Below are 26,482 nucleotides of genomic sequence, written 5' to 3'. Positions count from 1 at the left end.
ATTGTCCTGTTTTTCACAGATTTTACAGTTCAGATTGGTTGTCTGTTTTTACTTTCTATATGTAGCATTATCGTCTGACTTGTCTTGAGTTTATCATTTGTACAAGAAACACAACATAATCAGAGCCTGAGAACACTTTTCTCTTTCCAAGGTTACAAAATATAGTAGTGCTGCCACCATTCAGATTATTCAATAAAAGCTATTTTTGTCTGTAGAACCAGTATGAAAAGCATAAAGAAGTGGAAGCAGCTCAAGGAGTGAAGATTCTTGGGAAAGACCTTGAGAAAACACTTGCTGGTTTACCTCTCCTCGTGGCTTATAAAGACGATGAAATCCCAGTTTTGAAAGTGAGTTCATTAATTATGATTTTTTTTCCTTCCAATGCTATTTACCCAGTTTCCCTCCCAGTGTCCTAGACTAACTTTGAATTCATGATCTTCCTGCTTCAGCTTTACATCTTTTTTATTCGCTATATTTTAGTTAAAATATAATTAAACAACTTTTTCCTTCATTTCCTCCAGCTCCTCCCGTATTCATCCCTCCTTTCCCCTCCTATATAGTTCTTTATTTTCTCTGAAATTGATGGCCTGTTTTGTTTCACATACACGCACACACACTTGAATTCACTTAATGTTGCATGTGTGTGTGTGATTTCAGGTGTGATCACTTTGTATTGCATGACCAATTTGGGATTTGTCTCTGGAAGAGTAATTCTCCATTTTTCAACAGTTATTAGTCTGTAGTTCACTGTCATACCCCTATTATTGCCCCCTTTCTTGTTATCGAGTCTATTGGTATTGGATTTGTGATTGTTTGAGTCTTTAGGCAGCCATTCTGTTGAGGTATCATGGCTGTACCTTCCCTATTATGTATAGGAGACACAGTCTCACAGCACACTGCTTCATCCTTCTGATCCTTGAGCCTTTCCATCCCCTCTTCCATGATGTTCCCAGAGCTTGGGTACAAAAGTTATGTATCTGTTGAGCTGGGCTGTCCATGGTCCAGTGATCTTTGAATTATGACTGTGTCTTTCTAATGGTTTGTCTGCTATAAAGAGAAGCTTCTTTAATGTGGGGTGAGAGCTATACTTTGAATATATGGATAACTTCTAGAATGCTGTTAGGAATCATGTTGATCTAGTATAAGGTCCATGTCCTCACTAGCACTAGGGAGTTGGCTAGGTTTCTAGTATAAGGCATGCGTTCCCTACTGGTGAGTGAGCCTTAAGTCCACCTGACAGCTTTTGCTTACCACCAAATAATGAATGTCACTATTGTAAACCTTTAGGGACATCTTGTTATGTTGCTCATTGTAGTGGCTCATAGGCATCAATGCTGGACAGGACTTCCATTTGCTTCAAATCCCCCCACGCCTTTGCATTGTACCTTCTGGTACAATGGAAGCTAGAACTCAGGGAGGCTTTCTAACCAGATCCAGTTAGACTCTTTCCATGTCCTGTGTCTTAAGTATGTGGTACCTTCTGCAATAAGGGCTTACCTTCAACGTCTGGGAGACAACCAAGGGCAAGAAACGACAGCCTGTATTGTTTGGGAAGTCCCTGTACTATCTTGACCAACTCATGCCTGAGACTAGAGTTCGTGATAGTCTGTTGCTCTCGTGGGGAGCATTGTCAGCCCATGGGGCATAATTTCATCTGTGTGCACATATATACATATTCATATGGCTTTATTGTTTAGGTCCTGTTTAGGCAATCATACTGTTGAGGTATCCTAAGTATAACTTCTGTGTTATATTGTTATCATGAGCATGACCGGATTCTACCACTAAAAGTGGCCTACAGGCTTGTATGAGTGATAGTTTATTGATTAAAAGTACTTTACTCTTTCTTGCAGAGGAACTAGTTTTGATTTCTAGCACCCAAGTAATTGCTCACAAGCATCTATAACTCTAGTTTCAGGATATCTGACATCTCTTTTGACGTTGATGAGCAGTAGGCATGCATGTGATGTACATGCACGCAGGCAAAGCATTCACACTCATTAAATCTAATTTTTAAAAAAAGATACATATGATTGTATGTACTTACATAATTTACTTACATAAAATACTTACATAATTTTAGGTTAATATAAAATATTCCTTAAGATTTATCAGTTATCCTCCTGCTCTTTCTGTATTGACCTCCCCCATCTCTAATTACAGCCTTTTCTTCATATTACCCATATCCTGCTGTTTTCCGTACTTCTTGAGTTTTTTTGTGTGATATGTTAGGGATGCTCACTAAAATGGGTACCTTGTAAAGCATAGCTACTGTTCTTTTTCACAAACTTTTTTGCAAATTGTTTATAATCATATGAAGTTGCATACATTTATATGCCTGATTCTAAACGTGCATTTTATCCTAATTAAAAAAAATAAGGCAACGACTGGTGGTGCTCAGTTGTTAGCATGCTTGCACACAGGAAGGCCTGGGTTTGAGCTCAGCTCTGCATGAAAACTAGCAGAGTGGTGCATGAATGAACCTGGCAGGTAGAGGAGGTTAGGTCAGAAGCTCATGGCTGTTATTGTTTGCACCAGTATTTCAAGGTGACTTCATAACCCTATTTCAAAAATGGGTGTGTGTGAGGGGGGGTGGGGGACGACACCAAAGTCCTTTAAAAATAAAATGTCCTAAGGAGGTGGTTGAGTAGTTAGGAGCATATTGATTGGATCTGAGAACCTACCTGGAAGCTCTAGGGGATCCACTGCCTCTGGCCGTAAAGTGAAACAGCACTTACGTGTATGTATCCACATATAAGCATACAAATACATTTTTTTTCTTTTTTAAAGCCAGATGTTGCCTTTTGTTGTTGTTGTTTGTTTCATTTTTTTTTTTTTCGTTAACAAGTCTTGCTGTGTAGCTCAGGCTGGCCTCAAACTCAATGTTGTTTAAGCTGGTCTTGAACTTGAGATTTTTTTTGCTTCAGTCTTCTACGTGCTAGGGATGTGCTACTGGCTGTTTTTAATTTAGGTACTGTAGTACATGGATCTTAAAGGGAATCTTCATTTCATACCAGTAGTCATTTTAAAGCCTGTTTGTCTTTGGAAAGATCAGTTGGCCCATATCCAATGAAAAGCAGTCTGTAGTCATAGCTTAATTGCTTGCCAAAAAGAATATAGCAACTAGATGCTAGGGACACAGTCATGTAGGCCTCCTTTAATATTTAGGTAGAATCAGGTCACAGCATAAGATAATACACCAGGCCTGAATGTGGAGTGGATATGTCTTTAGTGAAGTAATGAGTTAGATTTCACAGCTGAAACAATTGAACTTTGGGGCTGCCTCTCATCTGTGTGGTCCACAAAAAGGATGACACTCTACCCAGTCATTTGCGCTTTTTATAAGTGCTGTTGAGATTTAACATACTTCAGGCAGAAAGATGAAATGAGTTAGGTTAAGACCATATAGTCTTTTTTTCCTATAACAGACTGTCGTGCCTTAATTCCATGTCTTCAGATGAGTCTTTAACCAGAGGAAAACTGGTTAGGCTGCTGAAGATTGAGATATAATTTGTCATGTTTGATTTCTTTTCAAGGATGAATTGATCCATGAGTTAAAGCAGACACTAAATGCTATCAAATTAGAAGAAAAAGGAGTTTATGTCCAGGCTTCTACACTGGGCTCTTTGGAAGCTCTTCTTGAATTTCTGAAAACATCAGAGGTGCCAGTAAGTAACTACCCAGCTTTCTAAGCATATGGTAGTCATGACGTTTTGTTCCATTACCTGCTACATGCAGATAAACCCGAAAACTCTCCTTTTACAGTATGCAGGAATTAACATTGGCCCAGTCCATAAAAAAGACGTTATGAAGGCTTCAGTCATGTTGGAACATGATCCGCAGTAAGTATTCTTTGCTTCTGATCATCTTCAGAGTGTTTGGTGTGACTCACTAATTCTCATTCAGTGATCTTTAATGTTTCCATGTTTCAGGTATGCAGTGATTTTGGCCTTTGATGTAAGAATTGAACGGGATGCACAAGAGATGGCTGATAGTTTGGGAGTTAGAATCTTTAGTGCAGAAATTATTTATCATTTATTTGATGCCTTTACAAAATACAGACAAGACTACAAGAAACAGAAACAGGAAGAATTCAAGTAAGTTAGTGTTTTTGTTTACTTCGAATCTTTGGTAATGCAGCTGGTGGAGAAGTTCCAAATATTGGCAAGAAATGCAGACAAGAAAAGAATGGCATTTATTAATGTCTCAGATGCTGCATCCCAAAGTGGTGTGTTATAGTCCGGGGCAAATATTCCTCTGTGTATTTTCAGATCTTCTCTGGGGCCTTTCAGTTTGTTAATTTTCAGTTTGGTGGGCTTAGGTATCCTCTGTGTGAAATGGAAAATAACCCAAAAGATTCTAAGGGAGACAAAGCCATGACTCCACAGACCTTCCAGGTTCATTGTATCCATGCTTCTTGAATACAGGGCCAGAGTTCGGCTTCCTAGTCCTGGGCCTTTGAGGGTATCTGTAATTGACAGAGGCAATCGATCTGGAAGTGTACAAGTAGAGATGAGTGCTGTAAAGCAGATTCACAGAATGGGCTGTGATTGGGGACGGCATCTCCTCATGGCCTCTAGTAACAGTCAGAAACAGAACAAGTAGTCAGGAGTGTGGTCTGTGCAGGCAGAACAACACTTAAGACAACCAAGCCATACTGGCAAAGTATACTTCAGAGAATGTGGCAATTAGCAAGTTAGAGAAGGAACAGGGTTCGCAAGTTACAGGAGTAATCTCGTAGGTCATGGGAAAGATTGAACTTTGTTTTTAAAATTTAACTATTGCCAAATTGTGTAGTCATGATCACATTGCGGGGCTACTTTAGCTACATGGATTTTGGTGGTTAAGGAGTCAGTGGCAGTTGCCTTGTGTGTAGGGGGACGCTTCCACTGTCTAGGAAAGAGAATACCAGAGTAACCCAGGGACAGTAGCCCAGGACTGAAACTGGCTGAATGTGCTTCCAGCATATGATTGACAAGGACAGTCACCTCATGGCAGCTTTTTGGAAAACTTGGGGAATATGAGGGAGAAAATCATACAGATGGATGACTATACCCCTTTCTAAAGTAGACATTGTTTTAACAAACGCATCAGTAAGGTCTGCCCGTGTTCTAAACTCCAGAATATGACTGGCAAAAACATTCATCCTCTGGGGCCAGGCTCCATCCTTGATGTAGCTTTGAGAGAATGAGAACATAGGCTTTTCTCAACAGCCTTTGCAGAAAGTGCATTCATATAACTTCACGTTCATTATATTTGCTTTCTGTTTAATAATTTTGAGCTTGAGATATTTTGCTTTCTTTTTACTTTCAGGCACATAGCAGTATTTCCCTGCAAGATGAAAATCCTCCCTCAGTACATTTTCAATTCTCGAGACCCAATAGTAATAGGAGTCACTGTGGAGGCTGGCCAAGTGAAACAAGGAACACCTATGTGCGTTCCAAGCAAAAATGTAAGTTCCAGGCCTATATCAGCGTTCTTAACATAGAAAAAAAAAATATAATGGAACAAAATTGTCCATTAAAAGTGTCCAATCTTAAACTGTTGATTCTGAGCCCTGGTTTCTCAGTGTCTTCCCCTAGGTAGCTTGTCTATTGTAATGCCTTATTTGCAATCGTCATTCATCCTCTCGTGTGCTTGCTCCATTCCTGTTGGAGTCACAGTTCAGAGTACGCCTGCTTTGTGAAGAGTCCATCCAGCTCAAATGTGTTGTAGATTGTACTTACTTGGATTTATCTGTTCCCTCCTCATTACATAGACTTACTGAAAAGGAACCTACAAGGGGGCACTTGCACTATGCAGGTCCTGTAAACATTACTTCTTGGTGACTTTTGCCCCAGTGAATATTGTTATAGTATCCATTACATATATCTTTGAATTATGTAAAAAATTACAAACTTGTGTTCTCCTTCCACTCCTTGGTTTTGCAGAGTTCTCACTGGCCTTGAAAGGATGTCATAGTACTCATTATGCTAATGCTTAGCGCCCAGTCTGGTCAATGGGTACTGGTCGTGGTGTTACTTGATACACAGCCTTTGAAGTTTTCATTTTGGGATAGTGACATGTGGCTCTGTAAATCAAACGCTTTTTCACTTAAGATGCTCCCCCTCCCTATCCCTTGTCCACAAAGCAGCCAAATCTTCCACACCTTTTTTTGTTGGTTCAAAGATTTTCCAGCTGCACAACCACCTTTCTGAGTTTATAGCAGGACCACAAAATGACACCAGATGTTTTTGCCATCTCATGAGGTCTTGCTAAGTTCTACTGTGGAGACTGTAGAGTTTAGCTGTCATGAGGCCTATGGAGATCTTCAATCTGACCTAACATTGATCTTTGTTTTTGTAGTTCGTTGACATTGGGATAGTAACAAGTATTGAAATAAACCACAAGCAAGTGGATGTTGCAAAAAAAGGACAAGAGGTCTGTGTCAAAATAGAACCCATCCCTGGGGAATCTCCCAAAATGTTTGGGAGACATTTCGAAGCTACTGACATTCTTGTGAGCAAGGTAAGTATTTTAGCCTTATCTTCACACTGAAATTTTATGGTTTTGGGAACATCAGGTGGTACTTCTGATAAGAGGGTAGTGCAACTGACAATCCATGGACCCCAGATCCTCAGCTCACAGATGTGGGTTTGGCCCCTGAAGCAGACTGGAAAGCACTACATCTCTTTGCTTAATCACATCTAGGACCACTGGCTTTCATTGGCATACTTTACTTACCTTTGGCTCACCATGTTTGTGCCTGGGCTATTGCAGATCAGCCGGCAGTCCATCGATGCACTCAAAGACTGGTTCAGAGACGAAATGCAGAAGAGTGACTGGCAGCTTATTGTGGAGCTGAAGAAAGTATTTGAAATCATCTAATTTTCCCACATGGGACAGAATTTGGAGTAAATGTAATATTATGCTGTGATATTACCAACAGAACAGACTCTTGGACGCTGATGGACTTAGGTGTATAAAGATGTTTTCCATGAGAAACCAAGCAACTTACACTGGTTTGACAGTGGTCAGTTCCCCACCCCACAGTCCAGCGTGCCTGCACTCACCTCCCTCAAGACTTGGCTGCTGTTTTAAAGTTTGCCCTTCCTCAAATTTGGATTTTTATTACAAATCTAAATCTTTCAATTTTATACTGATTAAATCAGTCCTGCAGTATTTGATTAACCAAGTTTCTACAGATTTTGTGATTCTTGGAACCTTTTTGATGTAAGAAATATCTTTATTCTCTCTACAGTGACACCCCTCTCTCCAGTCGTTTTCTCCTATATGCCCGTAGGGATTTTTCTAAAAAGATTTAGGCAGTCTGCTGTTCTCTTATCTGCTTTGTGTGCAGCCATGGAGTAAAGGATAGCTGACTGCTTTTTTCTGCCTGTACTGGTCATCAGAGGTCACTGTAATCATCACAATTCCCAACTGCCAATAAAGGCAGTAAGCTCTGCTAGGCTTCCATGTTAGTGTAGCTTTCACTCTCAGCACCCAATAAATGCCCTAGGAGGGCACTTTTGTAGGTTAGTTTTGGTCTGTTTTATTTAGTACACATTCCACTGTCTTTTTCTGTTAAAAAGTGGCAGTAAGTTACTGGAGGTCAGTGCTTCAGCACTGTTAGATCTCATGACTATACCTAGATGTGGTTATTCTTGGGGCATGGCTCGGGAGAGGGTACCAAATGAGCCTTCTGTTAAGTGTCATAAAATACAAATATAACGAGAGAGGGAGAAAAGAGGGAGGTTATGTATGTGAAAAATTTATTTTAGGTATTGAATTCAACACTTCCTAGGGACATAAAGTTAATATCTGGACTTGTGTCCATGGAGATCGGGAATACATCCCAGGCCAAGATTTATTTTGCACACAGCCTGCAGCCAGGTGGCCTGGAGATTCAGTCTTTTAAGTATAACAAATTGTTGCTGGTTCCCAGAGTTGATTTTTTTTTTTAAAGATTCACAAAAAAAAGCCTGTACAAAATATACATACAGTTCTTTATTAAACAACTGTAAACACTTCACTGTAAAAATCCATAAAATTTTATAAACAAACGTTTTGTAAATAGAATCTATGCTACAAGTAAAAGAATTTAACACAATTATTTACATGCAATACTGACAAATTTGGCACTTTCTGAAAAGAAATGTACAAAACACTTGCTTAAAAAGAAATTTAAAATTATAAAAAACTCAGAGCATCACTATCATGCACTTTGCAAATACCTCACGTCATCACTGCTGGTACAGCTAGCAGAGAGCACCAGGCTCTCCGGAACATTTAGGTAACCTTCAGTGTGCTTCCATAAGTCTGTTGTAAAACCACCTGAACATTGTCAAGAATAAAGTCTAACGCCATGTTCCAAACTGACTCCACCGACTGCTGCATCAGCCTAGAGGGGAGAAGACAACTATCATTAAAAAGAAAAAACTTCAATACACATTTTCTTTTCCTCCAAACCTAGCTTCATGCTTGGCTTTCTTTTTAATGTATTTTAAATTTTGGACTAGCCAGTGTGGCTCACTCCTATAATCTCAGCACTAACAAAGACTGAGGTAGGAGAGCTAGGTACGGCACTCATGTTCAACTTGTGCACTGAATAACCTTGGGAGTGATTACACTTTTAAGTTACTAAGCTATCAACATATAGCATTTTTCCAAGATTAATTCAGGAAGCTCAACTTGCTGTAGACCCTCAAACAGCTTTTTAGTTAAAATTACCTTTTCATGTATTTTATAACTAGATCTAATTTTTCCAAATCTTTTTCCTCTATAAGGTCAGTACAGTATTTCACAACTTGCAGGATATCTTCTTCCATTGGATCTAGGAAAGAGGAAAACCTCAAATAAGGACTTCAATGTATTTTTAGTGAAAATCAGAAATCTGTAGTTAACTGTAACCCCCTCTTCACCACACACACAATTTCAAAGCAAGTCTTACAACTTTGGTTCATGTTCTTGAATCATGAAACTACTACCAGCTACTAGATGGGCCACACCAACCTGAGATAGTAGTTATCCATTCTTTGAGCAAGGTCTTCACATCACCGAACTCAACAGCTCCAGCTAAGTTGGGTGCTGCAGGTCTAACACAGTTGGTCTGGTTGGGCTGCAAATTAGATGGGTTTTGCACACCAGAAGTAGAAACTAAGAATTCTTCCTGTTGAAAGAAAAAAAATGCCGTATTCAGACAGTGTCAACTACATTAAAATCTAATAAAAGTTAGTCTTTAGTTTTTCCAGTTACCATGGGTTTCTCGGCAGCCATTCCTTCATGTTTTAGAAAACCATCCATTAACTTCTGGGGGCTCCCACAGGCCCCTGGCAGAGATTTTACAGGACTGCTAAGCAGCTTATTTTTCAAAGGACTCTGAATCTTTCTGGGAGAAGGACTGGGGTTCTTCTTCTTGTTTCGCTTGTCTTTCCCTGATGGTGGCTTTAGCTGAAGTAAAGGATTCTTCGGCACTAAAAAAAAAAGTATGAGATTCTCATAAGGAATATAGATAATACCATGGGGTTCTCCATCCTTCCAATACACCCTACTACCAAGAGGCCAGGAATGTAGGAACTTAAGGCTAGGCCCTGCGATTCCTTCCAGTTGTACAACTTAGTCTTCAGGACCAATCCACTGCACATACCTGAGGTCAGGGTACTAAGAAAAATTCAACACGTACTCAGGCTTAAATGTTCAGGGATTCATATCCGGAAGTTGAGATTTCATGCTTTCAAACTACACTGTTTCAAATAATTAGTCTCAAAGTACAACTAGCTTGACTTGTATCCCAAATATGTCCATCCGATTCTCTAGGATAAAGTTAGAACTTACATGATGATACCATCGCTCTAGTCTTATGACTTATCAAGTGTCTTACCAGGCGTAATTGCTGTCTGTTGATGAGTGGTGTCCTCTCCCTGCCTTTGTATTTGATCATATGCTGCTTTCAGCTCTTTTTGAAGCTCAGCTGGAAGAGCAGCAAAGACATCAGGGTCCACCTGGAAAGAAAGATGACTCAAGTTAATTCTGGATGGTAGCTAGACTGTTCAGAAATCACTCTTAATAGAAGAGCGTAGAAAATGAGGAAAAGTTTATGTGCTAACTTATCAGAACTCAGCCTGTGTTACTCTCCTTTATGCATCTCTACCCTATTCATGTGATCTATTGATCTTCATGGGTCAGTCAATAAAGGAGAGAAAGAATGTATTTGTTTCTTCCAGATACTTTAGGCAACTATATACCATGCCATACCACCAACTTCTCTCGTGCTAACTTGCCTACTTTAGAAAAGGGTCAAGTGGCCACCACTGTTGAAGATGTACGTACAGTGCAAGCTTCCCAGGAATCACACAGATAAAGAGAAGAAAGTAAAAACTGAGCTAAAGATAGGTGAGAAAGCTATGATAGAGGGTCTCTAACATTAATTTACTTGAGAAAATGCTGGAAGGGCTATGACGTTGATTCCGGTGTTACTATTAGATTCTTGAGACTCTGGTATTTGTAACAGAACTGTGCCAACAGGATGTGGCAACACTCCTGAACTGCAACCATTTACTGGTTCTTTCTTCTTAGTACTGCGTGGCTCTCCTTGTTGAGCAGCATAAACTTGTTTTATTTGTTCCCGGAGATCAGGTGGTAGTGCTTCTAAAACAGACTGATCAATCTGTAAAATACCAAATAAGAACCTGATGTGCAGAAATGAAATGAAATTTGAGAAACAAAGAAAGTGAAGACCATCAGCCTTCAAAAAGCTAGCCCCTGCCTAGGCTATCTTCACAGACACCACTGCTGAAGCCTGAGGTGAAACAGAGCCTGAAACTGAGTGTACTTTAGAAGCTGGTAGCACACGCAAGGAAGTCCACATATACTCACAGAATACCTTGTGGTGAGAGCTTACCCATGGAAAGGGAACCCCCCCCCCAAAAAAAAAACTTTTCAGCAAGGATATTTCCCCAAATAGAAGTAATTATACTTAAAGCAGTAAGATGGAAAAGTGTTTATAGCAAAATCCCTTGCTCTTTTGGCCAGTCCTTCCTTTCTTGTCACTATCAAGGGATCTAATGCAAGCATGAGAGCTGCACCTTTCACTAGACTCAGAGGCAATATTTGTATCTGTCTCCTTCTCTATGTGAACAGAAGCAGAAAAGGTAGTAGGATACCCGTGACAAAGCACAAGGCAGGACTCAGTAGCAGACAAGGGCACCTGCAGCAATGGGAGGGGAATGACAGAACAGTATAGCAACACACGTAGATGACTGTATGCCAACCTACAAAATAAAGAATACCGTTTCTAAACATACCTGGGATGGCGATGGAACCTCTATACTCAGATTAAGTCTCGACTGTCCACTGACAGGAGAATGCAGACCATTCCATTTCCTTGAACACTCGCCTCTGTTAGTGTCAGTACTGACAGTGGCTGCCAGATGTGTAGATAAGGGTGACAACAAAGTACAAGCTCTAGAAGCAGAAGATACTTCCAGATCCACAGCAGCCAGAAATACTACAATTTTAGGAAGAAAAATAAAAATTAAATACGCTCTTTAGCCCTCTCACATCACTAAATTCTTTGTTCCTTGCAAACAGTTATAGAATAGATTCATAGTTTTTTGTTTTGTTTTTAAAGTAAAATCACATTCTAAAGAAGGCAGAGACCTATGCTGATTTAAAATGAGACTACTTACTCCTAAAGGAGTTTGGGGGGGGGGGGGATGAGCAGCTGCACATTAATGGCTACCCACCTTCCTTATGTTCCTCTTCTGTGGACTTCTTAGCTTTCTGAACTTGGAAGAGATCATGGACAGAATGTGATAGACCAGGGAAGAGGCTTGATTGAACTGATGGGCGACTTGAACATGTGGAAGAATTTGGATTAGTAGGGACCAACTGATTCACTTGAATACCAACCTAGAAAGAAAAGAAATATTTTGTAAAAATCCAACTAAGCAAAATTCTCCGTTAATCAGTAATGCCATCTAGATCCTGTTTCTAGAATAAAGGAGTAGATGAAACTATGCAAACAGCTTATTCGTGAGTCACCCCACAAACGACCGGAGGGTGAGTGACTTAGCAGCTTTCCTTACCTGAGAGTATCTGATTCTACCCTACATGGAAAGATCCCACAAGTGGATTTCAGTATTCCATGAGTTTTTTGGTATTTGAGGGGAGAGGTTGGTTTTTTGGTATTTGAGGGGAGAGGTTGGTATAGTGTGAAGTGGAGAGCACAGAACAACCTGGGCTTGGGGACAAAGTGCCTTTATCTGCTGAGGTATTTCGGCAGCCCCAGCTGGGATTTTAAATAGGATCTGTCTACAGCTGGTAGACATGCACTTACTTAGCACAATCAGGGCATGAGGTTCAGTCTCTCCCTACAGTAATAACTTTGTAAAGCTGGGGCAGTAGCTCAGAGATAAGGGTGCTTGCTCATTGCTAGGGATGGAGAGGTTAGGAGGGAAGAAAAAAATACAGGATTTGAATAATACTCAAACTTAAAATGACCAGGCTTGATGGGAAGTTCTGTCTCCCTTCTTGGACGGCACATAAGAAGCTAAAGACCTGCACACATGCTTGCACTGCACCATAACCAAGCTCAGGTGAAGTTCAGGCTTTACGCTACAGGAAAAAAGCTTAAGTGATACTCACCCCTCTCATATCCGATATATTTAGCTTCATCGTATGAAACATGTTGAGAGTAGCCTTTCCAATTACTTTTGCACTATCTGTTGCCTGGTCCAGAGTTACAGTCCTGTAAGTATTAGAATTACTTTCCTAAGCAAATAAACGTACATTCCATATACAGTCAGTGAAATGTTATAGAAACACTGCCAAGAATTAGTAGGTTTATAAAAATGATAGCCCTTGGCCAGGTGATGGTGGCACACGCCTTTAATCCCAGCACTCGGGAGGCAGGGGCAGGCGGATCTCTGTGAGTTTGAGACCAGCCTGGTCCACAATAGCTAGTTCCAGGACAGGCTCAAAAACCACAGAGAAACCCTGTCTCGAAAAAACAAAAACAAAAAAAAAGATCACCCTTATGATAAGCCAGTAACACCACCCACAAGCATAGAAAACATTATATAGAACAGATACTGAAAACAAGACATGGAGACATGATCAACCAAAATTTGATTTAGGAAAAAAATTTTAGATAATGTACATTAATATAAAGTATTGTAATTAAACTTCATGGTAAGTAGCCAGAATAGTTGGATTCCAAGCAAAATTTACTTTAAAAAATTAAACTAAGGCACAAGTAATATTCACAGGAGAAATTAATAAGCTGTTTTGCTTTTAAAGACCTTGGGGGGGAGGGCTGAAGAAATGGCTCAGTGGTTAAGAGCACTTGCTTTTATAAAGGACTTAGAGTTCAGTTCCCATCACCTAGATTAGTCAATTCAGTGACCTCAAACTCCAGTCTCGGTGAACCTGACACCCTCTTCTGTCACAGCACCTGTATGCATATACACACATATACAAAATTTTTAAAAAGATGTATTCGTAACTACTGAACCATCTCTCAAACCATTATATTTAAAGGAAAGCCACTGAATATTTTCAACATTTAAATATCTTCTACTTTTCTCTCAGAGCTTTTTATAAATGTGTAAAAAGTATGTAGCTCTTATGTGAAATACTGTTAGCGCTTATAAAGAAAATATATGTAACTACTACATCAAACACTGTTATAGCCTGGCTTATAAGCCATAGAATGGAAAACTCTAGATCTGTAAGGAACCTTGAAGGACCTGTTATGTGGTAGCAATGGTTTTAAGTCATCCTAATATCTTTAATGCCATTGGGGATTCTTTTGCATGAGCACACATCACTCCCAGTTCCTCCAGAAACACTGTAAACTGGACCTGTTATTGCATCCCTCTTGCCTGCCCCCAAAAACCAATGCTTAAGAACCAATTTCAGACAGACATGTTCCATTATCATTGCATTTACTTTCCATGTGAAATACATATACATTATATTTAAACATTTTATATATTAAGTTGTTTGACTTTGCCTGTTTCCACAGTATATGTGGAAATTTGAGATTTTACAAGATCACAATACAATAAGCAACTTATGTTTAGTATGAGCTGATCTTTACTGAAAACCTTTACTGTAATACATAATAATGCAACCCTTAAATACGGTTTCATTGTTAAAGATTTTACCACTTGGTTTGTCAGATGAACTGCAGTATGTTGAATAGAAGATCCACTCTAAAAAGTGATTTCATGTTGGTCATAGACCTCATATGAACTCTTAACACCATGACTTCTGATGTGTGTCTTAATGCTAAAGAAAAGTTTTCCACAAGTTTTTAGAGAGAATGCTCATTTCACATAGAGATGCTAGTTTCTCTGAATGATTTACTCATGGAAATTTGGGATATTTGCAATCTTTCACAAACTACATCAGTCCCTCCTTGGCTCACTAATGGGCAGCCCTTTCCTACCAACACTCAAGTTAACAGCATGGAGACTCTAAAAGAAGTCACAGGCTGCCAGCTGGCTGGATTCAAGTGTGGTTCTGGTCTGTTAAGTCATGCTGGAAACTTGACACTCAGTATGATGACAGTGATTTAGAGGACCTAAAGAGACAAGGACAGGAGCTGATTGAATCATTGCTCTAGGAAATAAATGATGTTGTCATGAACACTTTGTTGAGAAGGTTGTTATACAGAGCAAACCTCGCCCTTGAGACCTGTCTAGCTTCCTGTCTCTCATTGTGACTGTTGTGTGGCCTATATTCCAGCCACTGTGATGCCATTGGCCAACAGAGTTCAAAATAGTGCCAGCCTCTTGAATCGCCAAAAACGGAACTAAATCTTTTCTTTAAAAAGTACCCATCCCTCAGTCTTTAGTATTTTGCAATAGAAAGTGACCATGGGCTGGCCTCAGGCTCTACAGTATATTTAACAACATCAGGATTGGTAAGTTTAAAACTAATTTTATTTTACTGACATACTTTGCACAGAATATAACTACCAACTTTTTTTTTTTTAAGAAAAGAAAAAGGTTACCTGGCAATGTTATCACAAATTCCATGGCCTCCAAATTTTGCAGTCTCTACAGGGGCCCCTGGCTTCCGTACCATGATTTTCAAAGTAAGACGTTTGCCCTTCATGCCAGCAGCTTCAAGTCGTCTTTGAATTTCTTCTGAAAGACTCAGAAGGAAAGCTTCTGCTTCTTTTGGCTACCCAAAGACAAAGGGGAAAAAAGCCACTTCCATATTATTTTACTTAACCCAATAGTTCTTCTCAATTATCTTAGCTCTGAATCTTAAATCTTATTTCCCTATTGTATTTGTTTAAAAGAAACACTTTGTATACACCTTGAAATGTGTGTTAATATAAATGCTCATGTTTTCAATGTATGGAGTACTCCTAAGGCAGTTCCTTTCTTGCTTTTTTTTTTTTATATTATTACTGACCTCTTGCATTTCTTAAATTCCCTGATAAAATGTGAAATCCAACACTATGTCAGATTTCTAAATGATAGTTCACAAGACCCAGTGCTTGTCAGATTTCAAATCTTGATATGCAGTGTTTACAGAGCTGAATTCCAGAGACATACCTAAATCCAAATATGTATTCTTAAGGAAAGCAAACCAGTCTATCTGTACTACCACCATCTACACAGTGGTTCTCAACCTGTGGGGTCACGACCCCTTTGAGAGCTAAACAATCCTTTCACAGGGGTCCCCTAAAACCACTGGAAAACACAGATATTTACACATTACAATTCTTTAGAGTAGCAAAATTACAGTTATGAAGTAGCAACAAAAAATAATTTTATAGTTGGGGATCACCACAGTATGAGGAACTAACTGTATTAAACTGTCTCAGCATAAGGAACGTTGAGAACTAATGCACTAGGGGGATGAAACATGAGGTAAAGGAGATCTATTTTTAACTATAATTTTAAAACTCAAAATTTTTGTCTGGCCCTTTCCTCTTCATTGGTAATGAGAATATTTACAGTTCAAATCACTTTTGACCCCAAACAAAATATTTTGTATCTTTCCTTAAGACCTGGTTTATTTCTTTTTTTCCCCCCAAGGTTCCTTGCCTATCATGGTACTCGCTTTGTAGACTTGGCTGGCCTAGAATTCATGGATATCCACCTGCCTCTCAAGTGCTGGGATTAAAAGCATGTGCCACCACCACCGAAGACCTTGATTTCTTAACTGGAGATCTACCTTACAAGTCTCCAAGGTTTTGAGACCACCAGTCAATCATCAAAAGCTTTAGAGGTTAAAAGAGGAGCATGTAAAGACAGACATGTTACCTGGGTGAATCTTATTCCGTAGTTGATCTCAGCTGACACAGACTTCCTTTCCTTCTCCGTTCTGACAGGCCTATCATCCAGACCACGGCAGAACCTATATAGCATCTGACCTGTTTTGGGGCCAAATTCTTTCTGGAGTTTTGCCATAGCCATACACTGCAAATCTCCACAAGTTTTAATTCCCAAAGATGCTAGCTTAGATTCCATTGAACGTCCAACTCCTAAGAAAAGGAAAACAAAGACAGTTGTTGAAAATTTTGGTCATTTATTTATTTAGGCATGCATGAAACAAAACTTAAATTTTTTATAAAAAGAATTCTGTGAATAATTCCAAGATTACAGACTCTTGTTTAAGAATGTATGGTCTGAGTCTATAGCACAGACACAAATACTACCGAGCACACAATAAGAACTGTGCTGTGATGACTGCAAATATTCATGATGGTTTCACAGCATTTACTCTGGACTGGAACTAGGGGAAGCGATGATACAGGCCCACATCTCACAAGGAACAAAAGTGGAACCAGTGACATGAGGACTAAGGCTGCTAAGCAAAGAATGGTAATATAGTAAGGGAGGAAGACCCATTTCTCCTATCAAAGAATGGTAGTATAGTAAGGGAGGAAGACCCATTTCTCTTATCAAAAGCTAACTGATCACCTTAAAAGAGGTGACATTAATTCTTCCTACAGCTGGGCCAAAGTACAGTCTCCATGGCCTCATACAATGTACACAATATTTCAGTGCTACCCAGGACACTCAGGAGCTCTGCTGCCCTACACCACATCTAAAATATGTTAAAAGAAATACACATTTGAGAAAGCAGTTTACAGTAACTCAGATAAAGAGTAATTCTTACTTAAATGACTTTGCACCATAGTAACTAGCAGTGAAAAGCATGCGTTTGTATGCTTTTTGTATATTATCAAAAAAGAGCAAAGTCTGCTGCTATCTTTTAGCTGAATGTAGTTATGTAACTTTTTCTTCTGTGCTGAGTAGTCTCCAATGTCAGGAAACACCCAATTTATGCTCCTGCCAAGAGAACCCCTAAAGATAGTAAAATAAGACACAGGTCTGGAGTTGATAAAACTTTAAATGCATCTTTGGCATGGAAGGAGGTCAGACAAATTTAAACCATGAAAATATGTATCAGTGTTTCTCAACCTTCTTAATGCTGTGACCCATTAATATAGTCCCTAATGTAGTGGTGACCCCCAACCATAAATCTGTTTTCACGGCTACTTTGTAACTGTAATTTTGCTGTTATGAATTATAAAGAATATTTCTGGAAAGAGAAGCTTATTGAAGGGGTAGCAACCCTCAGGTTGTGATTGCTGATCTATATCCCAGTAGAAAGGATGCTGGCACCCACTTGTGCTATTTACAGACCAAGTCAAAACAAACCCTGCACGTGTATATGTAAACGTGATGTTGTGGGAAACCCGCTCCTTCAGAAGTTATCTGTGACTACTCATATTTGAAATGTCACTAAGTTAAGCACAAGCTAATCTAATGGAATCATCGTCTGAGGAAGACAAGTTGCTCTATATGGAAAACTAACTGGTAGAATGAAAGGGTCTTGTAGTGGAGGTGGGGAGAGAATGATGATATTCAAAGACAGGACTAAAATGGTTACTGATTCAATGCAATGCACCTCAGTTCATAAGAAAAAGGGGCACCTGTATTATACAGGAAGTAAACAGGGCTCAGGGCCCCACCATAGCACAGCCAACCAAGAAGAAAGAAAAGATAAAAGGGGAATGTGCTGGTTTAGAATCTACTCTCTTTTTGACTCCAAACAAAATATTTTGTATCTTTAAGACCTGGATTATTTCTTCCCCCCCCCCCCCCAAGACAGGTTTCTCTGTGTATCTTGTGTATCTATATACATATGCATATATTTATAAACAGGCACAGGGTTGAAGCAATGCCTCAGCAGATAAGAGTATTTGTTGTTCTTTCAAGAGGACTGGGGTTTGGTTTCCAGGACCCACAAGAAAGCTCACAAGTCCACAACTCCCATTCCAGGGGACTCAATGCTCTTTTCTCACCTATGCAGGCAGCACGGGTATTCAGGTGAAAACATACAAACATGCAGGCAAAGTATCAGACACATAAAACTTAAAAATAATAAATAGAATCTAAGGATGGACACGAATTCCTGTAACCTCAGACAATGAAAAGGTGGTGGAAGAAGACAAGGCAGATGGGTCTCAGGAGCTCACTAGCTAGCTACCCTAGCCAAAGTGTTTTTCAGGTTCCGTGAGCGACTATCTTAAATAATACAGAGTTTTAAGATACCTGACATATTCCTCTGGTCTTCACATGCTTGGGCACATGCACTCACACACTCTCTGTGCCTCCTGAAGAATAATTCTTTATGTTCTCTCAAACATACTTTGGGAAAGGATGGTTAAGAAATGCTATCTTCAGAACAGGGATGACATGCAGAAGTAAGTCAACCCAAAATTTGGGGATTATCATTTATTGGTTTTTCAAGAGAGGGTTTCTCTGTGTATTCCTGGTTGTCCTGGCTGGCCTTGAACAGAAATCCACCTGTCTCTGCCTCCTAAGTATTGGGATTAAAGGTATGCACCACCTTTAATTATATTTTTAGTGTTTTTCCTCATTCTCTCTTTTGTTTCGTTGAAATAGGAGTTCATTAAGCCCAGGCTGGATGTGAATTCCTAATCCTCCTGCCTCCAACTCCCAGGTACTGATATTACAAACATATGCTACCATGCCCAAGGGCCCTTTTCTCTTCTGAATTTTTTTTTAAAGCAGTGCTAGGTGGGGCTATAGAGGCAGCACAAAGGTTAAAACAAAACAAAACACAGTTATTGCTCTTGCCAAGCACCTGAGTTTGATTCCCAATGCCCAAGGGACGTAGCTCATAATTACCAAGGAGATCTAAGACCTATGGCCTCCATGGTCAACTGCATGTACACATCCCCACACAGATACATTCATAAACACAATATAGAACAAAATCAATCTTTAAGTGCTGGGAATTAAAGCCAAGGCATCACACACACACACACAACTGTTCTCCACTGCATTTCAGAAGCATAATCTCACAGAACAGATAAATGCATTTCTAAACCTTTGTTTTCATTTTAGAAATATACTATTTGGATTATGGGTTTAAATGATAAAAGTTGGCCAGGCAGTAGTGGCACATCTCTGTGAGTTCGAGGCCAGCCTGGTCTATAAGAGCTAGTTCCAGGATAGGTTCTTAAATTACAGTGAAACCTTGTCTCAAAAAAAGAAAAATAAGGGGGGGGGGGGAGCTGGGCTGGTGAGAGGATGGTTCAGTGGGAAAAGGCCCTTGCCTGACACACCTGATGTAATCCCTAGAACCCATAGTTGGAGAGAACCGGTTCCCCAAAGTTGTCTTCTTATCTCCATACGCCAAGGCACGTTCATGAGCAAACATAGACATGATAAAATAAATGTTTTTAAAAGACTAAGTTAACTTTACATTTTCTCTAAAACTATTTCTCAGAATCATTGATGTTGTTACTTAAGAAATCCTTCACAAGACACTGGACTTGGCATGGAATAGAGCATAAAAGGTGGCAAATTAATCAACCAATGGGTAAGGAGATTCACTGTATAGAATCTATTCTAACAGCGATATTTTGTAGATATTGATTGTTTTTGTGGAGGACTGTAGCCAAATCCACCTATTGTCTTTTGTTTATGGGCCAGACCACATTAATAAAATTTTGTCTACTTAAAAAAAAAAAAAAAAAAAAAAAAGACACTGGACTTTGGTCTCCCAGCTTCCACCCCTGGAATGCCTGGATTATGGGTCTCTGGGCAAACAGCTTGCTTTTATGAATGTGGAGCTGGGGGTGGAATCCGGGGCCTCTAGCATGCTAGGGTGGCCACCTACCAACTGTAAAGGAGAATCCACTAAGCGAAAAGATAAAATATGTAATAAATCAATTGATAGGTGTTCAATGTAGTACTTTTTCTTTTTCATGACCGTTAACAACTTATTAAAAAGAGACAGGAAAGACATGCATGTCATTCCAGCACTTGGATCCTGAGGGAGGATGATCCAGATAGCCTGAGGAAACCACGTTATCAAGGCTCTCTGCCTGTGAAAACAAATAGCCCCACAATAACTAAAACGATGGCATGAAAAGTACATGTAAATGTCTGTGATCTCTCACAGGCAAATGCTTAGTAAAAGACTTGTACTTACCTGGTAGGTTAGTAACGAGCTGACCTCTGATGAAATCATCTACTTCTTCTGGTTGCAGGTGGTACTGCCCATCTGGCTTTGCTTTTCTAGTTGCCATTCTAGCAAGAAGTATATTAGAACCTACGAAATTGAAAGAGGAAAAACTACTCAAGAAATAACCAAAATTATTTCTTAATCTTTCATAAAGAGGGACACACAAAAAGACAAATATAAAATTTCATAAAAAGATTGTCATTCACCCATCTTAAAATGATGAGAACTATTCAGTTTTGATAAATTTAAACAAGGTATATATCCCTGGATTTGGCCAATAGGTTGCTGAATAGAGGTTTGCCTTTATTTTAAAGCAAGTATTTCAATGTTTATTCCTCATGCAGATCAGAGAAAACAGCCCTGATCTTACAGGAGAAGGGCTATGCTGGGTGTGGTGACTCATGTAAATAATTTTAATCCTCTGGAGGCTTAAGTAGCCCACTGGTTATGAATCTGAAGCCAGCATGGGCTACAGTGAGGCTACCCTGTCTCAAATCTCCTCCCACTCAGAAGTGTGGCAGACTTAGAGAAAAACTAAAGCTAAAATAAAATCCACTTAAATCTCCAACCCCTGGAGGAAACAGGTTAACACACAATGGAAACAAAACTCCCAAAGCAAACATTGATATAAGAGAAGGCTTTTAAGGTCTTCAAAGTGGAGGTGAAAGCCAAAAATGAAAACTGTGATAGACACATGGCCCACGGACATGAATATGGCTTAATATCGTGTGGCACAGACCATGGGCATCCATGGACAACTGCATGGCCCTCGATGGTAACATGAGAAACAGACATCTACACAGTCCCAGGCCATGTTGATGAGGGTGGCCTTGGAGGCTGCCTGAGGTCATGTTGATGTCTGTAGTCTGTGCTGCCTATGAGAACTATCTCTGGGTTCCTGGTTCTGCAGCAGCCAAGGACCATGTTGAAGTCCAGACCTGTGTTGTCACTGGAGGCTATTCGGATATCTGTGGTCTGTGCTGCTGCCACCACCAGCACCATATTGGTGTACTTGGCCCGTGCTGTCCTGAAGGCCATGTTGCTGCAGAAGGCTTATGATGGTGTCCGTGATCTGTACTGCTGAGTCAATGGCAAGTGCTGACGCCAGAAGCCCATGATCTGTACCCCTGCTGAATGCAAAGGACAAGGGAGCTACTTGTGCAGTGGCATCCCTGACCAAAGACTCACAGTCGAGAAACAGGGACAACCCCTACCCGCACCTCACCACCCCAAAGTGACGGCCTAGAAAGGAAATCATCAAAGAACTCTTCAATAAAATTGTGATAAGGATGTTGAAGTGTAGCTCTCCATAACTGAGGGAATCAGGCAGGGGTTATACAGGGCAAGTCTGACTTCCTTAAAGGGCTGGCTACTGGGAGACCGACCATGTTCCAGTGGATATACAGGCAACACAACACAAACTAGGGTAAGTCCTGGAAGGATTAGAAGTGAGTGTTATCTGGTACAGGATGTGAAATCCCTCAAATAATCTATGTTAGGGAAAAAAAGAAAATGATGGCAGATATATAGTCAGGCACCAGCAGAGGGCATGGGCCTACAGAAGGGCTGTTGGAGGCTGAAGTTTGACTGACTAGGTGGTACAGTCTCAGGTAACCTTTTCCATGAATGAAACACCAAGATACCAGGGAAGTCCTGCATTAACAACATATGAAAGAATCATGTAATAACATATTTTTCCTAGGCTATATATATACTGGCTCTTGTAAGAAAGTTCAAGTTTAGGAAAGTCATACTAAAATGCTCAAAGTGGTAAATTTAGGGTGAGAGAGACAAAGACAGGAGTGAATTAACAAATGGCATTTTAGTTTGAATTCCATTCTTGAACTGAAAATATATTACACAATCACTTGTTTTTAATCATATTTCTGATCTACAAGGAATTACAGCTGTGTCTGACACTGAAGTACAGAGGATGGTAGGAGAAGAAAGGCTGATAGGGACTTGTAGGTCAACAGTAGGGAGTCTGGGAGGCCAGACAGTACCTGTATGAATAATGGCAATGTATTCATCTGTTTTAATTTTCAGTATTCTGTGATGTTTCACATCTTAAAAATATTGCTGGAAGATGTACTCGCTTGGTGCAATACTGGGAATGAATGCTATAGGGGTCAAACACTGCTCTCTGAGTACATGTGATGCCTGCTCCACAGGACAGGATTCTAAATCTTTATACATCCCACAGCTGGGCAGGCCACAGACCAGGTGGATATGAGACTATACACACCCAGTATTCTTTTGCTAAATGGGCATACTGTCAACTACTTGTCACACATATTTATGTTTACACACATAAATTACTTTTTGCTACTCTCAAAAAATTCTTTGCTTGGTCAAAGAAGTTTCTTTCTATAGTGGGCAGTGGTGAATAAAGAGACTTACTTGGTTGGAAGTACCAAGGATAAGTGGCTGCTGAGTGCTCAGCCCAGTTTTACAAAGTTGTTCTTTCTTCTGCTTTGTGACACCCTAGTAGTTCCCAGTGCTTCAGCAGCATGTTTGTCACCTCCATCTCTAAACATAAATCACTGGTCCTTTCTCTCACAAACCCCCATCTTGAGACATGGTCTCACCATGATTTCAGGTTGGTCTATATTCTCCCCTGCCTCAAATTAATGTAGGATTAACCTATGATGTCACTGAGTTACCAATCTAAATCCTATTGATTCAAAAGACAAGGGCTTAAGGGAAAAGTTTATGAATGAGAATGTTGGAATCAGCTGGAAACAGCAGCATGCTTAGAAAGCTTTATTATTTTTCAAGTCTGCAGGATAGAGTGTGAAGCGTTCCACCTGAGAGCATGGTAAGACAGGGTTTCCTGGTAGACAGTTTGGAACAGGCTTAGATAGGAAAAAGTGGCACAGAAAGCCTACGCTTTTCAATTCTAAATGGCACAGCATAAAGTCAACATAAGGAGGACAGGTGGCGGCAACAGCTGAATAAACCAAAGGCGGAAAGGAGAGAGGAGGAAGTAAAGTCTACAACTGCAGAGAACATGTGAGGTACCAGGAAAGCAAAGGGAAGAGAAGACTAAAGCTGAACTTCAAGTTCTATGCTATGAACCTGTTTTTAAGGTATAGTTTCTGTTCAAAGTTGAGGAAAACAAGAATTGAAAGTTAATCTAACTCTCCTTTCTTGAAAACCAAGAATGATTCTTACTCCCTTAATGAAAATATTCTACTACTAACACTTTACTTTCATTTCCAACAATTTTAAGTTACTGCACATCTGTAAGCAATGCTAAAAGGTTAAAAAAAAAACCCACTTCTGCAACACGTAGTAAGTTATTAAAATTCCTTTAAGTTAAGGGATAGTAAAGGATTCTAAACTGAGTAAAAACAAGTACCTAACAAGTCAGATACTAACCAATTCCAACAGAGGCAGCACATTTAGTCTTGTCTTTGATTTCCATTCGGAGGGCAGTTGCAAATTCATCAGGAGTAAGTTTAGTCTCTGCAAGGATGTCAGTAATGTCCATTAAGGCTTCATCACAACTGACAGCTTCAATGCTGTGTGTGTAGCTATCAATACAAAGCAAAGACAATGAATACCTAAGGTCTGCTCTGGGAGACATTAAATGTTACAAAAAAAGACAAGGCGTTTTTATTGAAAAACAAAAACATACTTTTAATCTTTAATAACGCATCCAAAGGCCATTATTTAGTTATCTAACTTTTAACTACAAAGTTAATTAGTATTCCAATTTCATACTAAAACTATAACAGCTAAAATGACTTACTAAAAATTCTCTTGTATATACAAATAGCTACAAAGTGGTAAATGGATCACAGGTATCAAAATATCTAAGAAAATTTCAAACATGCTTATCAGAAACCTTTATGAACAGAAGTTTACACACATCAGTTCAAGAACTACTGTTTAGCTAAAAGCAAAATACCACCATTAAATATCTAATAACTATTAAAATCCCTGAGATGCTGTAGGACAAAGGAACCATGAAACAGAATCAGACCAGAGATAGCTGAAGAGGTCTCAAAATCACTGTCTCAATCCACTTGATACACACCTTTTGGTAGGTTATAAATCATATTTACTCATCCAATAAACAAATGCTACTCAGAATAAAATTTAACAAAGGTTTTAGTTTTTTTTTTGTTTTTATTTTTAAAATAAAGACAATGAGTTTTTCTGAGAACAGAAACATCCAACTAAAGTGTTCACACACTGAAAGTAGAACTGGCCCTAGCTCTCTCAATTATTTAGTCCCCAGGCACAACCTACTCCACTAGTGTAACCGAGAAAACAGCAGCACCTCTATTAGCCTATTCCCAGCCCTCCTTTAGATGCTATCAATGCCCTCAGCTTTTAAACAGCATTTCAACACATTTAAAACATGGTAACGCCCAAAGTACTGCACTTGCATTAAGAATAGTTGTGACTGGGGCTGGAGAGATGGCTCAGTGATTAAGAGCACTGCCTGCTCTTCCAAAGGTCATAAGTTCAATTCCCAGCAACCATATGGTGGCTCACAACCATCTGTAATGAGGTTTGATGCCCTCTTCTGGCCTGCAGACACACAGAGACAGAATATTGTATACATAATAAATGAATAAAAAAAAATTTTTAAAAAAAGAATAGTTGTGACTGATAGGTAACTGAAATCTTTCCTTATACATTTTTTTTCTCCATTATTAAAACAGCTTCCACAAAGGCAGGGACTGGAATTGTTTTTGGTGAGACTAGCAGAAACAAGCAGCTACATGAACACACTGGTTAAGAGTGTTCAAAATAAAGTTTAACAAACACAAACAAAAAGGCAGGCCTACATGGGTTCTTCACCAGGACCTCTGCAAATATATTAGTTTTCAGTTTAGAATTTTTATAGGACTATGATCCTCATGCATGCTCTTGGGCTCTTTTCCTACTGTTGGGTTGCCTTATCCAATTTCGACGGAATGGTTTTTGCTTGCCTTATTATATTTTATTTTGCTATGTTTGTTATCTCCTAGAAGCCTATACTTTTCTAATGAGAGATGGAAGGGGAACGGATCCAGAGAAGTGGACTGAAGAGGAACGGGGCGTGTAGAGGGAGGGGAAACAGTAAACAGGATATATAGTATGAGAAACAATCTACTTTCAATTGGGGGACGGGCAGTCAGAAGTGAAGTCAGAGGCAGGTATGTGCTCACTCTTGCGTCTTAAGGGTGTTGGCAGGGCTCTTGGACCAGTGTCCTTATATTTTCACCAGAGCAGGCCTGAGTTGGAGATTTACATCACTTAAGACTTTTTCAATTTACAGAATTAAGTACTTGTGAGAAAGACCTCTTCTAGCCCTTTACACAGAAACTACATGACTAACTTTAGAGCATGTACATGCTACTACATTATTTTTATTCTATTTAATACTGCCTTAGTATGTTAAAAGCCTATACCAAAAAAGAAATCCTTTTTTCCTCAAGCTAACTAACCAACCATTGTAAAACCATTACCAGAGACTTACTTTTATAAAAAATTTTTTGATATGCTTAAAGCTTTTAAGATGAACCATGCACAAAACTCAAGTCCAAATGGATCAAAGACAAAGCCAGCCACACTGAACCTCATAGAAGAGAACTTGAACGCATTGGCACAGGAGACCAATTCCTAAATATAACCCCAGTAAGCACAGACACTGAGAAAAACAGTAAATGAAACCTCCTGAAATGAAAAGCTTCTGTAAAGCAAAGGACATGGTCAACAAGACAAAACGATAGCATACAGAATGGGAAAAGATCTTCACTAACTCCACATCAGACAGAGGTCTGATCTCCAAAATATACAAAGAACTCAAGAAATTGGTCATCAGCCGGGCGATGGTGGCGCATGCCTTTAATCCCAGCACTCGGGAGGCAGAGGCAGGCGGATCTCTGTGAGTTCGAGACCAGCCTGGTCTACAGAGCTAGTTCCAGGACAGGCTCCAAAGCCACAGAGAAACCTTGTCTCGAAAAACCAAATA

At 39.6% G+C, this 26,482-nt stretch overlaps 2 protein-coding genes across 14 annotated transcripts in view; one reads left to right on the top strand and one right to left on the bottom strand.

Moving 5' to 3' along the window:
• Eif5b (eukaryotic translation initiation factor 5B) overlaps window positions 1-7,170 on the top strand; it is a 56,344-nt gene extending 49,174 nt beyond the window's left edge. For both annotated transcript variants that reach the window (XM_050134513.1, XM_050134512.1), the window contains exons 18-24: window positions 216-347; window positions 3,537-3,668; window positions 3,766-3,842; window positions 3,933-4,097; window positions 5,314-5,452; window positions 6,346-6,507; window positions 6,760-7,170. In XM_050134513.1, coding sequence (XP_049990470.1) covers window positions 216-347; window positions 3,537-3,668; window positions 3,766-3,842; window positions 3,933-4,097; window positions 5,314-5,452; window positions 6,346-6,507; window positions 6,760-6,867 — 915 coding nt within the window. In that variant the 3' untranslated portion in view covers window positions 6,868-7,170. The remainder of the gene's footprint in view (window positions 1-215; window positions 348-3,536; window positions 3,669-3,765; window positions 3,843-3,932; window positions 4,098-5,313; window positions 5,453-6,345; window positions 6,508-6,759) is intronic.
• Window positions 7,171-7,964: 794 nt separating this feature from the next.
• Window positions 7,965-26,482, bottom strand: part of Rev1 (REV1 DNA directed polymerase) — a 73,343-nt gene continuing 54,825 nt past the window's right edge. For all 12 annotated transcript variants that reach the window (XM_050134505.1, XM_050134503.1, XM_050134501.1 and 9 more), the window contains 13 exons: window positions 23,893-24,047; window positions 20,479-20,598; window positions 16,266-16,486; window positions 14,999-15,171; window positions 12,625-12,727; window positions 11,724-11,889; window positions 11,283-11,485; window positions 10,412-10,645; window positions 9,860-9,980; window positions 9,235-9,452; window positions 8,992-9,148; window positions 8,710-8,812; window positions 7,965-8,380 (listed from right to left, as the gene is read on the bottom strand). In XM_050134505.1, the coding sequence (XP_049990462.1) occupies window positions 8,269-8,380; window positions 8,710-8,812; window positions 8,992-9,148; window positions 9,235-9,452; window positions 9,860-9,980; window positions 10,412-10,645; window positions 11,283-11,485; window positions 11,724-11,889; window positions 12,625-12,727; window positions 14,999-15,171; window positions 16,266-16,486; window positions 20,479-20,598; window positions 23,893-24,047 (2,086 nt within the window). In that variant the 3' untranslated portion in view covers window positions 7,965-8,268. The remainder of the gene's footprint in view (window positions 8,381-8,709; window positions 8,813-8,991; window positions 9,149-9,234; window positions 9,453-9,859; window positions 9,981-10,411; window positions 10,646-11,282; window positions 11,486-11,723; window positions 11,890-12,624; window positions 12,728-14,998; window positions 15,172-16,265; window positions 16,487-20,478; window positions 20,599-23,892; window positions 24,048-26,482) is intronic.

Source organism: Alexandromys fortis, unplaced genomic scaffold (genome assembly GCF_014885135.2).
Source record: "Alexandromys fortis isolate MF-2015 unplaced genomic scaffold, M_Fortis_MF-2015_v1.1 scaffold_20, whole genome shotgun sequence".
Classification (NCBI taxonomy): Eukaryota; Metazoa; Chordata; class Mammalia; order Rodentia; family Cricetidae; genus Alexandromys; species Alexandromys fortis.
Note: the sequence above shows the minus strand (reverse complement) of the source record. Positions and strands in the feature narration are given on the sequence as shown.